The sequence below is a fragment of the Natrix helvetica genome (genome assembly GCF_964273705.1).
Source record: "Natrix helvetica genome assembly, chromosome: 1".
Classification (NCBI taxonomy): domain Eukaryota; kingdom Metazoa; phylum Chordata; class Lepidosauria; order Squamata; family Natricidae; genus Natrix; species Natrix helvetica.
In genome coordinates this window covers 31,855,846-31,872,524 of record NC_138548.1, presented here as the reverse complement: position 1 = coordinate 31,872,524, position 16,679 = coordinate 31,855,846, and the positions used below count along the sequence as shown (strand labels likewise).

Below are 16,679 nucleotides of genomic sequence, written 5' to 3'. Positions count from 1 at the left end.
AAGAGACAGTGGCGGGCAAGGGCCCTGGCATGCTATGGGCCATGGGGTCACCAAAAAACAGACCCAACTTAGCGACTGAATAACTAAAAATAGCAATGCAGCCCATGGTTCCGGGACTGCTATTATTATTGGTATTCAAACCGCCCTGTCAATGATTTGCAAATCAAAACAGCTGTTGACTTCTGCAAAGCTTCCTAATGCAGGGGTCTCCAACCCTGGCAACTTTAAGATTTGTGGACTTCAACTCCCAGAATTCTGGGAGTTGAAGTCCACAAGTCTTAAAATTGCCAAGGTTGGAGATCCATGTCCTAGTGCATGGTGATTGTTCAATTGCTATATAATCTTATCGGGGAAAGATGATAATTTTTTATAAACAAATCCATCTAGAATAGTCTCCATTTGTCCACCGCTCAAGCCAACCAGCAAAGTTACCCAGATAATTTCCAATCATTTATTTCACGCCTTTTAAGGTGTCAGGACTGTGTGTTAAATCTGGAATACTTGGAGAAATGTCTCCCCCCACCCCGGGCTCTATATGTTCCCAAAGTCAAAACAGTGGCTTTATTCTAGATTGGTAGAACTTTTCAATGCAGCTGACTCAACCATCCTCATACGATGGTGGCACAATCTTCTCCACTGCTGTGTGGTGTGCCATGAAGAATTTGTCAGGGGGGGGGGAATGACAGTGCTCTCATACCTCATCACCTTAGTTCTTACAACAATGCTGAGCATTGTTTATTTTCAGCCTTAGACTAAACAAACCAGACTATCCCTATCAGTTCATCATTCAGTTCTCACAGAATTTTTTAAAAAAAGTTCTTCTTGCGTGTTTTCTACCAGAGAGGCTAAAAATAGAAATAAGAGCATTTTCCCAGAGATGCTCTTATGTCTAATTGCCTTTCTATATACTGCTGTAGATAATGACTTATTAGATATTCTCATTGCTAACTTTTGTTTTGCCTTTGAGGTTTCCTGATCAATACTTGAAAAGGAGGCCTTTGGGAACTCGGCCTAAGCTGGCCTGAGCTTTTAAAGAGTTTTTGCCCTCCCCAAGCTTCAGAAAAGCTTCCGGAGGCTGGGGAGGGCGAAAAACATTCCCAACGGCCCAACCAGAAGCTCTGAACTTCCGGTTGGGTCGTTGGGGCCGTTTTTCATACTCCCCAGCCTCTGGAGGCTTTCCTGGAGCTTGGGGAGGGTGAAAATGGCCTCCATTGGCCCTCCGGAAGGGTGAAAAATCAGTGGCTGACATGCGCATGCGCACAGGTGTTGACGGCTGGCATGCCACCAAATATGGCTGTGCCTGTCACACAGGTTCGTCATCACGGACCTAGGAGAAACAAATGCATAAAAACTTCCACACGAACACATTCCGAGATTAAAGAGACATATGAATTATATTTAAATAGTATTTCAGTGCCAGTGTATAAATGTTGAAATGTCTTTTTAGAGTTTCTGGTTCTATGATAACGCAACACTGGATTTGTGCAATAAGAGCATTCAAGACTTTGGGTGGGGAGGTATGTATGGTTTGAAAAGTGTTTTTCTATAACAGAATATATGGTGCTTTTCTCAGGACAAGTCCAAATGCTATTTCCAGAAATGTATTTATTGGGATACAGCAGGGGTGTCAAACTCAATTTTATTGAGGGCTGCATCAGGGTTGTGTTTGACCTTGGGGGTTCAGGGTGAATGTGGCCAGGATGGGCATGGCCAGCTTGACATCATGTCAGGGATGCCAGTGGTAGCCCGAGCGCTCTGCCAGTGAAAACGGGCTCCCGACAGCTTCCTGCAACCCTCTGCCAGCAAAAATGGAGCTCAGATGACCCTCCCATGCTCCCTTTTTGCTTGCATAGGCACCGTGGGCCAGTCCTTTGCTGTTTTGACGGTGATCCTGTGGGCCAGATATAAGCACCCTGTGGGTCGGATCTGACCTGAGCCTTGAGTTTGACACCCCGGGGAGAGAGGGTCAACAGTACACCTGGGAAAGATATAGCTATCAAATCTTTGTTTAAAAAGTGTGTTGTTTGCATGTTAAATGTCATAAATCCATCAATTTGTTTTAAAATTTACTCAAGTATAAATGATACTGAATATCCTTAATTTTATGTATACTCTTTATTGCATATTGTTGTTTTTCTTTAAAAAATGTACAGTCTTGTAACATACACATCATTTCCTGCTAGCTAAAAACATCTGTGTATCTAAGATCCACTACATGGTTTGCTACTCCTAATCTACTTAGTATATTTCAGTTTACAAACTATCACTTTTTTTTCCTCTCTCTTTTTTGGCATTATTTTGTTTCCATTACACACCCAGGAGCAATGCGAAGAGGAAAATTATAATGAAAATAGAGTGGCTACTTCCACCAGCACCAGTCAAAAAATGTAATTTACAACAAATGGCACATGGGATTAACCTGTACATTTATTTAAGAAAACAAACAAGAACAAAAAAAAAATCCTCTCTCACACAAGCACAAAGAATTTGCAAATGCAGCCTCCCAAATAAGGCTTGTTGCAGATCAAGTTTGATTTGGAAGCACAAGGAATGGTTTTCACTGGATCCTTGCTTCCTTTGCTTTGTAATCCGTGAAGTAGAGATTGCGAGAAATCCAGGGAGATCCAGTAATCCAACCTACAAAACAGAAAATAACTTCCCCTTGAAAGATACGTCTGACAGCACAACACAAATCAGTCAGCTGTCTCAATTTGATACTTGATGTACTAAATGCCAAAGAAGGTTTTTGGGTTGGTGTGGAGTGGGCAGGGGCAAAATCCAACAAGTGATGTGCTTGACCAATGAGCCCAGATTTATTCTGGATCCAAATAAAACATTGTCTTTCTTTTGACTGGCTTTGAACAGATCAGCATTGAGTATTACAGAGTTTTCAAGCCAGAATCAAAATTGCTGTTTCTTTAAAGAAGTATTTTCTTGTCTATTTTTAATCCAATTTTAAGGGCTTCTAATTTTAAGATTTAAGGGCTTCGACTCCCAGAATTCATCCGCCAGCTATAGGAGTTGAAGTCCACGTATCTTAAAGTTGCCAAGGCTGGGAACTTTAAGGGCTTCCACTTTAATTTGCACTGCCTTTCACTTTCACCGTCTGACTAATCCCATCCAATTTACAGTAGGATGATTAAACAAGGTAAGCTGATAGGGATCCTCCCAAAATGAATGTATGCCTATCTTACAGATGCACACAAACAACCCTGATGAAAAAAATGACATAAAGAACTATCTTAAGTAACTGTCCAGCTTGTAGTGTATTTCTGGATAGCTCCACTGGAAAATCCAAACACTGCCTCAACAGTGTCTACTCCGTGTAAATGGCTTCCTAATGGGAACGTGAATCGGTCCTGGGGGGTGGGGTGGAAGTGGGGGCTGGAAATAAAGGTACTCACTTTTCAGCAAGACAACTTTCTATGGTCGTAGAAAGCGTGCCGAATTCTTAAATGCCTATTGGATTGCAGGGCTGGTCTTCACGAGGAAACTGAACGCTACAGCAACTTTTTTGCTCGTTTTATATTCAAAATAATGCTGGCTTTGTCTTTATTCACGTTTCATTTCAATGCACCCTCTGATCTATCTGAGCTCTATCTCATCCTCAACGCCCTAAAAATTGTATCTAACCCAATTTTCTTCCATCTATAAATAATATATATATACATATAAAAGAGAGGCACTTTAGTTTTAAGTAACAGTTATGACCAACTTGGATGCTTTCTGCTGGAGCAAAGCTTTTGCTCAGCTGCTCTCTTCAAGGACTCAGATAATCAGCATTCTCACTCTGACTGTTTTGCAAGGTATCTGACGAGCCATCCAGGTGTACAGTTTATTGAAAAAGGCTGCAGTTTAAGAAAAATGACAGTTCAAAAAAATAATAATACATGCACGTGCCTACATACACACACGCACAAACAGATCTCTCTGACAGCTCTCTGTGGTGTGATCTTCACAGCTTTCAGATTGCAAAAGGATCTGGGGATCCCGGCAACAAGAACTGTATTTTGTACAAACTAGTTTTTTTTTATACAAAATCGCACATTTCTTTTACAGTTCACATGAGGAAAAGTGCTATTCCAATTCCCCAACCAGTTAGCAACTTTTACTAGTTCCCTCCCCCCCCAAAAAAAGTTTCAAACAGCATTAACTATCTAGTGCAAGGACAAAAAAAAATTAAAATAAAATAAACAAAATCCCTGTTCAATTTCAGATAACAATATGAGGATGGTTAAAAAAAAAAAAGCCACGCAAGAGAAATCCCACAAATAAATAAAAGAGGGGAAAAAAAGAGCAAAAAGTAACAGTCTTCAATATTCTCTATAAGATTAAGCCACGCTATAAAAAAATTGGCCTTTTAAAAACATCTTTCCAATTTCTTTGTATTACTATTGTTTTTTAAATTATTAATTACTCCCTGAGCAATCTGATGTTTTTTTGTTTTTGTTTTTTTTGTGATTTTTTTTTAAAGATTTTGGATCAACATTTTTATAGGTAGCTCTGCTTAACACTTCTGCAAGAAAAACATGAATAGCAATATAATTTTGAGAGGGGGGGGGGCGCGCCGTTCCTGCTGCTCTGCATGACACATTTGGTCCTTAAATCTCTCTCCTCAGCTCTGGACTTCATCAAAGCCTTTGACCAAAGCTCTTTCCTTTGGGACAAAGGGCAAAGTTTGAAATAAGTTTTACCTATGCTGTGCTGCCAATCAACCCAACGCCATAGGATCATCAGGAGAGGACATTAACCTCATTGCTTATTTAGTAAGAGCCACCTTTATTTTTCATGGCAGCAGTTCTTAGCTAAACTCTTAAAAAACCCGAGGCACTACATTCACTTGGTCCGCTCCTGGTACTGCTTGACTAAAAACTTAGCTCTTTAGACTTTCGTGGGCATGTATGGAGGATTACATATAGTGCCCAATATCTGCAGGTATGCCCCAACTCCCCCCAAGGCTCTTCTGGAATTACTGCTGATTAGACAACTGTTACAAAACGGAACTGGCCCAGAGTAACTTCTGACCTACATTTACAGAGAATATAGTTTGTCTTGGACAGGGAATCGAAACAAAACAGAATGAACACATAAGATTCTTGGATCCATTTTTCCCCCAAAAAGAGAGAGCACCCCCCTCCCCAATTCCCCATTGGTCTTCAATAAGAAAACAAATTAATTCTATAGGTGCATTATTACAGTAATGAAAAGCTCCCCAAGGAGTCCAAAAGTGCTGGGAAAGAATGAAAAAGAGAGATTAGAGAATAAGGGGAGCCAGCACAAGAATTACAAGGGATGTTCAAGTTTTAGGTAATAATAGACACAGAAGATAGTTGTTGTTGTTTTTTTCTGAGCAATGCAGTTCAGGCTGAACAAGAAGAGTTTCTAATGGACTTTTTGCCACTGTATTCCCAGCAGTGATGAGTCAGTCAAGGTGGGTCCATCCAGGTCAAGATGATCTCAGGTCATCCTGCACCTATTTTCTCCTCAGTATCGGCCTCAAGGACCCCAATAAGCTGAGCTGAATGTTATTATTCAGCCTCCCTCATGCCCCCCCGCCCCCCGGGTGTTTCTGCCTCTGATCAGCCTCCCTCTCCAACGTTTGTGCTTTTGAAATGGAGAAGCTGCTTGTGGAATGCCACTATAATCGGTAGAAAAGGGAACATTCGTTCAAGCAGTAGCAACCGTGCGTGCTTACAAGCGTCTCCACGCATACACACCTCCCTTTTGGTCTCCATCCGCCCAAAGAGACTTGTATCTACAGCACATACACACACACCTATGCTTCCTTTAACACCCGCTCACGCAGACATGCAGGGTGGGGGAGGAAAGCTGCCACTGTGTGACCACCGAGGCAGAAGGCAAAAAAAAGGACCAGGTTTTACCAGATTATTGGTCAGGTTTCTTTTCTCCCCCTAACACTCTTTAAAAAGACGATGTTCAAAAGTTGAGTTTTGTGATGGGTCTCTCGCGACTCCCGTCTGCCAGCTGATTAGTGATGCGTTTGCGATTGCGCTTCAATTTAGAAAGGTCTTTGTCAAAGACTTCCCCGGACCTCAAAGCGGAGACCAGGTCATCAAACTCTCCACCTTCTTCACTGTTTTCTTTTGCCTTCCTAGCCTTGCGCTCCCTTTCTCGCTGTTCCTTGAGCTGAAAGAGAGGGGGGGGGAGAAATAATCTTAGTTTCCACGTTGCAGCTATTGAAAATCCTAAGAAAGGCTGCACGTGATCTCAGGTGTGTATGTGGGAAACAGTTCAGCTAGTGAAAGGCTGCATGTTCCAATGCGGTGAAGTCCGTTCTATCTGGAAATATAAATGCATTATCAGAAATCTAGAATGAGTGGTCCTTCTCTGGGCCAGCAGAGAAAAAAGACCACAGTGGTTTTCACATGTTGAATTGTGACTGAAAACAAGTGTTGTGGCAGAATGGTGATCTTGGAAGGAAGGTACATGGTTACAGATTTACAGACCAGGACCCACACTAGCGGAAGCTAAACTCAGTGGAAGATCTCGCATGAACTGCATGCAGAAGGGCCTAAGCCAGGGGTCAGCAACCTTAAACACTCAAAGAGCCACAAAGGTCCTAACCGGAAGCCCCCTATTCAATTCTGGGGCTGACTGGAAGTCCAGTTTCCCCACCATAGAGTTTCCTCCTAGCGTGGCGTCCTTTTTCCTCTACCTGTCCTAACTGAAAGCCCTATCAATTGTGGAGCTGACCATAAAACCAACCCCTTGCCATAGAGTCTCCTTCTGGCATGCCCTGCTCCCCCGCCCCCCAACCGGAAGATCTTCTCAAAATTGTGGTGCCAACTGGTGGCAGAGGGATGAAAGAGCCACATGGAGCTCCAGAACCATGGGTTGCTGACCCCTGGCCTAAGCGAAGGCCTCATGACTCCCAATCAAAAGTGGCAAAGATCACTTTTTGCTGAAAGCTTTGTGAGCTCCCGCCAGTCGGAACAGGCTGATGTCTATAATGCTCGGACTCTACAGGAGGCAGGTTCTGAAGTTCATATAGGAAATAAATTAAAATATGCCCTAGAGCAAGGGTCTCCAACCTTGCCAACTTTAAGACTTGTGGACTTCAACTCCCAGAGTTTCTCAGCCAGCAAAGCTAAGCTGGCTGAGGAATTGTAGTAGTTGAAGTCCACGAGTCTTAAAGTTGCCAAGGTTGGAGACCCCTGCTCTAGAGAACAACAGATCGACTATCCTTGCTACTCCAGCTGTGTTAATACAGATGTTTTCTGTAATGTGATGCTGTCTGGATGCCACGCAATGCATCTTCTGCTGGCAATGAAAGTTCAACACTTTTGGAACTTGGGGAAGACTATGCCTTCGGATGTAGAAGTGCCTTTTGTAGTACCTGAGCTTCCATGCGTGCCCGTCGCTCTTCTTCTTCCTTCCTCTTCCTCATGTTTTCATTCTCTTGTTTAGCTTCATTTACAGCTTGAAGGAACTGGTCAAAGATTCCAAAGAACTCATCTGGTTGTGTTTTGCCAGAATCTTCTCCAAAATGCTTCACTGCCTTGATAAACTAAAGGAAGAAACTAGTAAGCTTTTTGAAAATTCTCCCAGATTTATCCTTTTCCAGTCTAAGAAAACATCAGTTTAAGATCAGAATCGTAGTTCCAAGCTTAATTCTCTTCCATCTCTTCCTTTAGACAAGGCCATGCATAATAGGAACAGTGAGAAACTAATTTATTATGGCAAGTCTGGGAAGTCTTTTGGAAGTCAATGAATATATGTGACATTTTGTTGTCAGGTTGTGAGCTGGGATTGTCCTTATAGATAATAGATAATAATGAAACAACAGCTTAGCAAAAGAAAAATTGCTACTCTATCTAGTCTCTGGTTCAACCAAAACCACTCTGATCTTTCAACATTTTGGAGGCTGGGAGGAGATACATATAAACAAGAATTGAGTTTCCTCCTCCTCGTTTTCTTTAGTTTGTAAGTGTATCTATTGGCCTTAGGCAGAATTTAAGATCCTCCTGGAAATAAAGATGATCCTGGATCTAATTATTTTGGAAGAAAAAATGTAAATAAAATTCCCATGGTTTGAGTATGGTGTTCTTGCACATATTTAGGCCGGAAGGGGCCAAGGACTACATCTGAATGTTGCATCTTTCACTGTACAATCTGTATAAGCTTCTGTGGTCTGCAGCCTCCTATCTCTCTATTAAACCCTATTTGCAGTGGTGCTACTAGTACAATCTAGGAGAGAATCTTGCCCTTAAGAAAGTTTTGGACAAGCTCAAAAAACCACTCTCTGAAGTCACACATTCATAACAGGGCAAGGTTTGCGTTATGGTACAAGTCACCATCTTCTCCCCTCCTTTCAAACTCTGGCATCTTCATGTACTTGAACCCACCATGTCTTTACCAGGTCAAAGTCTGGTAATATATTTCTTCTCTAATGAATTATTCATACCATTTGGGAATTGCTAACAAGTTGCACCTCTGTTTTTGTTTTATGTCCTTTATTATCAGGTTTCCTCCCCTCCCTCTTTTATTAACTCAGGGGCAATAAAACCAGAATTTGATATAAAAAATATAAATCTCAAACACACGGAAAGAGCGAGTGAAAACTTGGACTTTCAACTTTGTTTTGAAGATTCATTCCTGTATGCTGTTTATTATTGCCACATGCTTCAGTATTGGAACCAAATGTGCTAGGAAAGTTTTGGAAAAGACATTTACCCTCCCCCACCTGACTTCTTTTGGAAGTAAACTGAATTTGCTTAACCAGAAACTTTTCACCCACATCTACGGGTTTACCTGAAAATAGTGAGTACCAGTGGTGGGTTCCGGATCCCGTTCCAACCGGTACGGTTGGAACAGGTCTGGCGTCACCCATATGGATGCGCACAGCGTGTGCATGTGTTGTACCTGCCTGCGACGCCTCCGCGAGCCTTGACACTCCAGCTGCTCAGCGGAGCGTCACACAGGCACTGTATGTGCCATGCACATGCACGGAAGCACCAAAGGCTTAAAGGACAGGTAGGGAGCTTGGGGGGGCAGGTGGACCCTCCGGAGCACTGTACTGGAACAGTACCCAGTGCTCTGGGCAGGCTCCGGTACGCCCGTACTGGGGCGTACCACCTGCAACCCACCACTGGTGTGTACTGCATTGATTACCAATAGGCTTGTGAGTACAATTTGAAATGCAGGTTGTAACCTATGAGATTCTTTGGGGTTTGGTAACTACCATATTTTTCGGAGTATAAGACGCACCTTTTTCCCTCAAAAAAGAGGGGGAAAATCTGGGTGCGTCTTATACACTGAATACAGCATTTTTGGGCTCCTGAAACCCCCCCTTCACCAAAATGGCTGTGCATAGCTTTTAGGAGGCTTTCAGAGTGCTCCTGGGGGCTGGGGAGGGCAGAAATGAGCAAAAAACAACCTGTTTTTTTGCTCGTTTTTGGCTCCCCCACTCCCCAGGAGCACTCTACAAGCCTCCTAAAGGCAATTCATGCCCTTTTTTTGAAAAAAAAACAAACAGGCCCGTTTTTGGGAGGTTTGCAGAGTGCAAAAATTGTTTTTTTTTAAATTTGCCTCTTCAAAACCTTGGTGCGTCTTATACTCCGAAAAATATGGTAGGTATCTATAGATCATATATGCCAAGTAAACTGTATCCATCTGGTCCACTACTCCACATGAAGAGAACAGGGAGCCCATTATAGTAACAAGAGTATCCTGCCATGGTCCTACTCCATGGAACCGGCCATCCAAGTTACATCCTTCTTTATAGTTTTCTGAAGGAGAATCAAGATAGAAGTCTCCCACAGAGCTTTTGATTGTTGAAGAGTGTTGCAGTTGCTCTATTTTGTTTGGAAGGGGGTGATTTGATTTGATATGATTGTATAATGCTACAAAGACAGTAATAAAGAAATAGAAATAGCACTTAGGCTTATATACTCCTTCATAATGTTTTTGCAGCCCTCTCTAAGTGGTTTATAGAGCTGTTTATATATTTCCCCCAACAGTGTCCTCATTTTACCAACCTCAGAAGGATGGAAGGCTGAGTCAACCTGGAGCCGTTCAGAATTGAACTTCTGGAGTGAGTAGTGAGTTAGCCTATGGTACTGCATTCTAACCACTGCGCCACCAAATACTGAATATATATGTTGGGTATGAATAATGAAGGACACCTGCCTTTCAAACATTTGCTATTTTAGAAACAAAATGCTGAATTGACTTTGAATAAGCAAAATTTGGACAGGATTTCCACTGGGCAGTTAGCATCAGGGGCTCCGTTCAGCTATTCCACGCAACTGGTGGATAGAATAAAGCTAATGCTCTGAATCATTTTACCGAGGAAAAGCTGAGGGTCAGAAAGAGGGTGAGATATGAATCTCTGGATCAACTTCCGGAGATAAGTCATTGATTGATTGACAGCCTCTTTCTCTCTCTTATCAATCATATTCTTTAATTGACTCGGCTGCAATTAGAATTTGATTCTGATAAACAAATCATAGAAGGACTCACTGCAGGGTTTCTTAATTAGAATGCATCTTCGTGCATTAGCAACCACTGAGCCATAGGGACAGACCAGACAGAGAACCCTAATAAACAGACTTACAGGATAGGCAAAACCTAAGCAGAGTTATGACCCCCTCTAAAAATTGTCTGTTATTTAATTTTACAGTTTAATATGACAGAAAATAATTTAACCCATGAGAAGGAGGTAGTTTAACTGCAGTTTCTGGGTTGGCTTTGCCCATCTTGGCTTCAGACCATTCATACCTTCTCAACTTCAGTTAAACTAATTATATAAAAGAGAAATACATTGAGCCATGGTCAAAATTCAAGGCCACCATCAAAAATCCCATAAACTTCTGGCTTAGTGGAGATCTATAATAAGTATGTGCAATATTTGGATCTGAAGGAGACGAGAGAGTGCTTTGGATCCAGTGTGAGTATCATCACTGTATCTGTCAGCTGCAGTCTGTATCAGATCAGATGCTGCATACCTCTGGCTTGTAATAATTATTTCTTACCAGTTCTTTGGCTTCTGCTAGAAGATCTTCTACGTCTGAGAAGCTGAAGCTGGCCAAAGTGATGAATTGGCTAACCACAGAAACAAACTTGTCCTCTGGATTGGAAGGCTGGGATTTTTGGTATTCCAGTTCCTTTAGAGAAACAATTTCATGTTACTCCAAACAGAGGAAGTCATAAGACCAGATAATGATTGAAATTTAGAAATCCCCAAACAGTTCCTGTCCAAGACCCCCCAGTGTACACTCCAAGAGAATTATTTCTGGTACTTTATTTATTTCTGTAATATGAAAAATGCATAAATACTGTACTCATTTGGGAAACAGGCTGTTCAGTTAGGTTAGCCAGCTAAATAAATTATCCATCTTCCCAGTAGTTTTTAGTTGAACAAATCCCAGCTGACATTAACTATGGATAAGATTGGCCAAATACCCTGGCTCTGGATAAGTGTTAAGGAACTGAATGCAAGGAGCTATGCAGGGAGAACTCTTCTGTTTCAGCCCTTCATTTTTATTAACCACATTTCATATTTCTGTTAAATAAAAAGCAACAAAGCAAGAAATATATAACATATCCAACACACCTTCTTCCTCCATTTCCCCCACAACAGTAACCCTGTGAGATATGTTGGGCTGAGAGTGATTTTAGCGGTCCAAAGTCACCCACTGGGCTCTCATGGCTAAGGCGGACATGAACTCTCGTTCTCCTGCTTTCTAGCTTGATACCTTAACCATTAGATCAACTGGCCAAGCATTTCCTCTACGGCCAGTTTACATTATAGCACAAAGGTCAACCTACTGTATAACCTGGATAATAAAAAGCTCTCTGAGAAATCCCCAAATCATGGAATGGTGGGACCCTTTCAAAGGAGGACATTCCATAGAATTGATGACACTATGAAGAAGTCTCTCATACTGGTGGATGGGCACTGACAGAAGCTAGCAAAGCCTTGGAGGTTGTGCAGTTATCCTGTTTCCCTGAAAATAAGACCTCCCTGGATAATAAGCCCGGTCTGGCTTTTGAGCACATGCACTAAAATAAGCCCTCCCCGAAAAACTTGCAACACAGCAGCAGCCATGCTCACTGCCTCCTTCACCTTAAAAATAATAAGAACTCCCTGAAAATAAGGCCAAGTGTTTATTTCGGAGGTCAAAAGAAAATAAGACCCTTTCTTATTTTCAGGGAAACATGGTATATCGGTATTATAATATATAAGAAGGGTAATGTTATTTTGACAAGAATGGCAGCATCTTCTAGCTTGGAATTTCTTATTTACCAATGTGTTAAGGCCTTTGTGCAACTGAATATAATTCTGCCATAAACCCAACTATGTATACACAACCATCTCTTATGCAAGTAGAAGGATAAGAGCTTCAAAAATCATTGTCCCACCATCAGGCTCTCATTACAAGTGGGGGCCAATCTAAACTCTTATCAGGAAATAAAGTCAAAGCCTAAACAGTCCATCAGTTGAACCAATCAGAGGGTCAAAGGTCTTTAAAAGAAAATATTTATGGTATATTAATGATCATCATTATTCTATGAATTTCTGTTTTTCCGTATGAAATGTTGGCTTTTTGGTTTCATCCGTGAGTCTATCATTCAATGGTGTGCTAATAAATGTATAATAACAGCCAGCTCTGCCAGATCCATTGCACTGTGCTGTTAGCTGCCAAATCTCTGGCTGGTGTACGAGGTGTTGCAGTTCAGCTTTGCTCCCAACTGGAGCTCATAACATTCTTGAAAATTTAACAATTGGTTCTAGCATGCTGGTATGAGCAGCCTCCAGCACACCAATCTATCGTTCTAAAGCCAGTCTCCTCTGAGTTTTTCAAAATCATTCAAGCATTTTTTTAAAAGAACACTTCCACTCCTTTAAAAGCTCTTATGGTTCAAACCTAGAAGACAAATTCTGCTTCTACTTACGTACCGTATGCCATGCAATGTTCTCCTTCGATAGCAGCCATCCAAATATTTCAGGCACTATCTGTGTCTATCAAAGGATTGCCTATCTCTGTCTACATTTTCATGTATGCCTTATAGATGACCCATCCCATGCTATTGAAAGTTCTGGTGTCTTGATGCAGTTAGACCTTCAAATAACTCTTGCTATCTCCTCAGCTTTCTTCCTCAATCTAACAGGGGAATATAGCTCCCTGCAACATAGTTTTAATTTTTTAAAAATTATTGATAAGGATCATTTGCTCAATAGTACTAGTGCAGGGTTAGAATGACATATTAACTCATCCTTATTTTTGCACACATTTGTAGTAACATAAAACTGATTCATTTTAAGAGGAACCTCGGCCTACTAATCTCAACTCAATTCTCTTCAGCCCAATTTCTGGAGGCAGAATTTGCCTAATCTACCATATACACACTACCTACCCCTTTTCAAAATGTCCAAATGTTTCTGAGGTGGGGGAGGTATATATGTGTGAAGGATATACTGGGGAAAAGGGTTGTAGTTGGCTTTGCTGATTAAAGTTGATTGAAAGCAGCTGTAGATCTGACTGCCACATGGGCTTCCAAACATTTCAAAATTATCTCTGTGATGTTAGGACTATGAAGGCCAAAGCTTTTTTTAAAAAATCACTCATGATGAAAGCAAGTAAGCAAAAAAGCTACTGGGGTCCTTAACAGAGCTATAAAACTGTAATAAGGACAGGAAAGAGAAACCATTCTCTTAGACAAGAGATAAAAACAGCTTCACCTGTTTTCCCCCTCTTCCTCCAAAAATGAACGTTGAAAAGCTTAGATGCCCACCTACATGGCCTGTCTTGAAATAAAAGTAGGGAACCATTAATTGGATAAGCAACACTTACTGTCTCCACAGCTCTGAGCCCACTCCTCAAGTTGCCAATGTCCTTCTCCAGTTCAGTCATACTGCCAGAAATAAAAGGAAAAGACATTGAAATTTTCAAGCTACTCCTAGCAACATTTTGTAATGTAAGCTCTGACATCCTCCATACTTCTCTGACTGGAGGGGGGGGGGAAGACTCTTATTTTTAGATTAGCCTCTTATTTGTAGCAATTTAGTTAACCCTGGCACATGTTGATGAGGTTAAAGCACTTTTTTGCTATACGTAAGTTCATACAAAGAAATTAGCAGTAATAAGAGTTTCCTAAATAGATACTTACTTTACTTTGGCGGCTCCAGGGACGTGTTTTAATTCTTCATGTAAGCTGAATACTTTGGGATATTTTTTTTCTATGATTGTGATGAGATAGTGCAACAAGGTAATGTTCCTGGGATAAAGACAGACAACGATTAATAACATGAACCATAACACGAACCATTACTTTTCCACAAAGAGAAAGTAAGTGACATTTAATTCACCCCAAGGAAAATAGCTATACCTTTCCAGAGTTCAGGTGAAGACTTCAATACTTGATGGCACACAATGATCAACCAGGTCCATTTTGGACTACAAAATACTTGCTTCTTAATAGTTTTATCTGAGATATGCTATCTGTGATTCAGAGGGCAGCACACAGTTGTTAAAAATAGTAATTACTGATTGTTCTGTCCTCCATGATTTTTTCTAATTCTCTTTTAAAACTAACAAGAGCCTTGGCGGCCCAGTGGTTAGAATGCAGTACTGCAGTCTACTTCTGCTACCTACCGGCTGCATGCAATTTGGCAGATTGAATCTCATCAGGCTCAAGGTTGACTCAGCCTTCCATCCTTCCAAGGTGGGTAAAATGAGGATCCAAATTGTTGGGGGCAATTTGCTGACTGTAAACCGCTTAGAGAGGGCTGTAAAGCACTGTGAAGCGGTATATAAGTCTAAGTGCTAGTGCTATTCAGTGGCAAGAGAATTTGACTACATCAATTTCTACAGACATTCAAAACGTGGGTTCAAACATCATATGGCACTGAAGCATTTATGCTTCATCTCTTTCTAGTTCTTTCTAAGCAATAAGCTGGCTTTCTCACACAATTCTTTGCCTCTCATGAATGCTAAAAATGCCTCTGTCCATATAGTATTAGGGTTGTTATCCAACTGTCCTCATTAAGCTTCCTCAGTCCCTACTGGGGAGGAAGGAACAGGAGGTTCTACTGCCTGGTCACTATAATATCTGTACAATTTCTTATGTTGTGGTGAAGAGGGAAATTTTACTGCTATCTGAGGTTCATTCTGTTTTGTGGACAAATTAAGACAATGTTATCCAGCATAAAATTGTCCATCATGAATGCTCTCTGTCAGGGCTGTCAAACTCCACGCTGGATGCGTCACATGCTGGCCACGCCCATGCCCAGTTTAGCAAAGGGGGGGGAGTTGCAATACGTCATGTGAGGCCGCTGTGACGACGCAAGTTTGACACCCCTGCTCTATGTGGCTGAGTGCGCGTACCAGAACTAAGAGGTTGTTAGTACTTCTTTGGGGAAGGGATTATTCTGGCTGCTTTAAAGGAGCCCCTGTGCTCTCCTTTCTGAGGAGACTTTTTAAAAATCCATCTTTATTTATTTATTTCATTGAGGCCACATCAGGGTGGTGTTTGACCTTTGGGGGCCAGGGTGGATGAGGCCAGGGTGGGCATGGCCAGCTCGATGTCACTGTCGGGGGCACCTGTGGTGGCCTGAGTGCTCTGCCAGTGAAAATGGGGTCCTGAACACACGGTCCTCCCTAGCTCTGTTTTCACTGTCAGAGGGTTGTAGGAGGCCGTGGCAGCCAAAAACGGAGCTTGTGACCCCGTTTTCACTGGCAGAAGCACCGCGGGCCAGTCCTTTGCTGTTTCCAGGGCGCCTTCATGGGCCATATCTAAGTAACCATGGGCCAGATCTGCCCCGCGGGCCTTGTGTTTGACACCCTGATATAGATTCTTTAATGACACAGTTCAAAAGGAAGCTAGTCTTCCAACACCCCTTCCCCCCAAAATGAGCATATGCTTGAAGCTGCTTACTTGTCAATGCTAGATTTGGTATCTGCAATCTTGTTCAGGCTAGAAATTTTAAAGCCATAAGCATTCCCTCTCTGGCCCTTGTTCATGTAGTTGCCAAAAGCCAAAACCACTTCAAGCAGCTGCTTCAGGCTTTTGCTCTGGAATACTTGGATGGAAGCAGTTTGAATTGCTAGAAAGGACCAAGTGCGAGAAGATCTGGTCAGACATGATGTTGACTAGAGAGAATTAATATGTGTTTAATGGAATGATTTACAAAGCAGCCAGAATTTTACAAACAGAAAGGAAGTTACCCAAGAAATGATCACGGAGTTGGCAAAAAAGGAAAAGAATAGCAATAAAAAAGATGAAAATTACAGGTGTCATTCAAACAACTTATTACAAAACAGCCAGGTTAGAAAAGAAGGTGAAAAGAGATAGGTTTGCTAATAAAAATGGCCCTTAAATTTTTTTGGGGCACATGTGTTTTTAGAGAATTTCTTTCAGAGAATTTCTCCTTAGTTCTAAGTTCCTGGATTAATTTCCACCCATTGCTTCTTGTCTTGCCCTCAGGTGTTTTGGAGAATAGCTTGACTCCCTCTTCTTTGTGGCAGCCCCTGAGATATCTGAACATTGCTATTATGTCACCCTTAGTTCTTCTTTTTTTAATTTAACTAGACCTACCCAATACCTATTTTATGAACAATTCATAGAACATTTCAACTGTTAGGTGTTCTCATTACCATTAATCCTTTAATAATTCATCAAAATTAAAATATTTATGATTTAAGGTCACAGTCTAT

The 16,679-nt window shown here is 41.5% G+C and overlaps 1 protein-coding gene across 6 annotated transcripts in view; it reads right to left on the bottom strand.

Moving 5' to 3' along the window:
* Positions 1-2,100: 2,100 nt before the first annotated feature.
* DAAM1 (dishevelled associated activator of morphogenesis 1) overlaps positions 2,101-16,679 on the bottom strand; it is a 183,922-nt gene continuing 169,343 nt past the window's right edge. For 3 of the 6 annotated variants that reach the window (XM_081936992.1, XM_081936990.1, XM_081936991.1), the window contains 6 exons: positions 15,901-16,069; positions 14,134-14,241; positions 13,818-13,878; positions 10,995-11,126; positions 7,358-7,528; positions 2,101-6,147 (listed from right to left, as the gene is read on the bottom strand). In XM_081936992.1, the coding sequence (XP_081793118.1) occupies positions 5,938-6,147; positions 7,358-7,528; positions 10,995-11,126; positions 13,818-13,878; positions 14,134-14,241; positions 15,901-16,069 (851 nt within the window). In that variant the 3' untranslated portion in view covers positions 2,101-5,937. The remainder of the gene's footprint in view (positions 6,148-7,357; positions 7,529-10,994; positions 11,127-13,817; positions 13,879-14,133; positions 14,242-15,900; positions 16,070-16,679) is intronic. The other 3 variants (XR_014173944.1, XR_014173945.1, XR_014173946.1) reach the window with 3 other exon arrangements.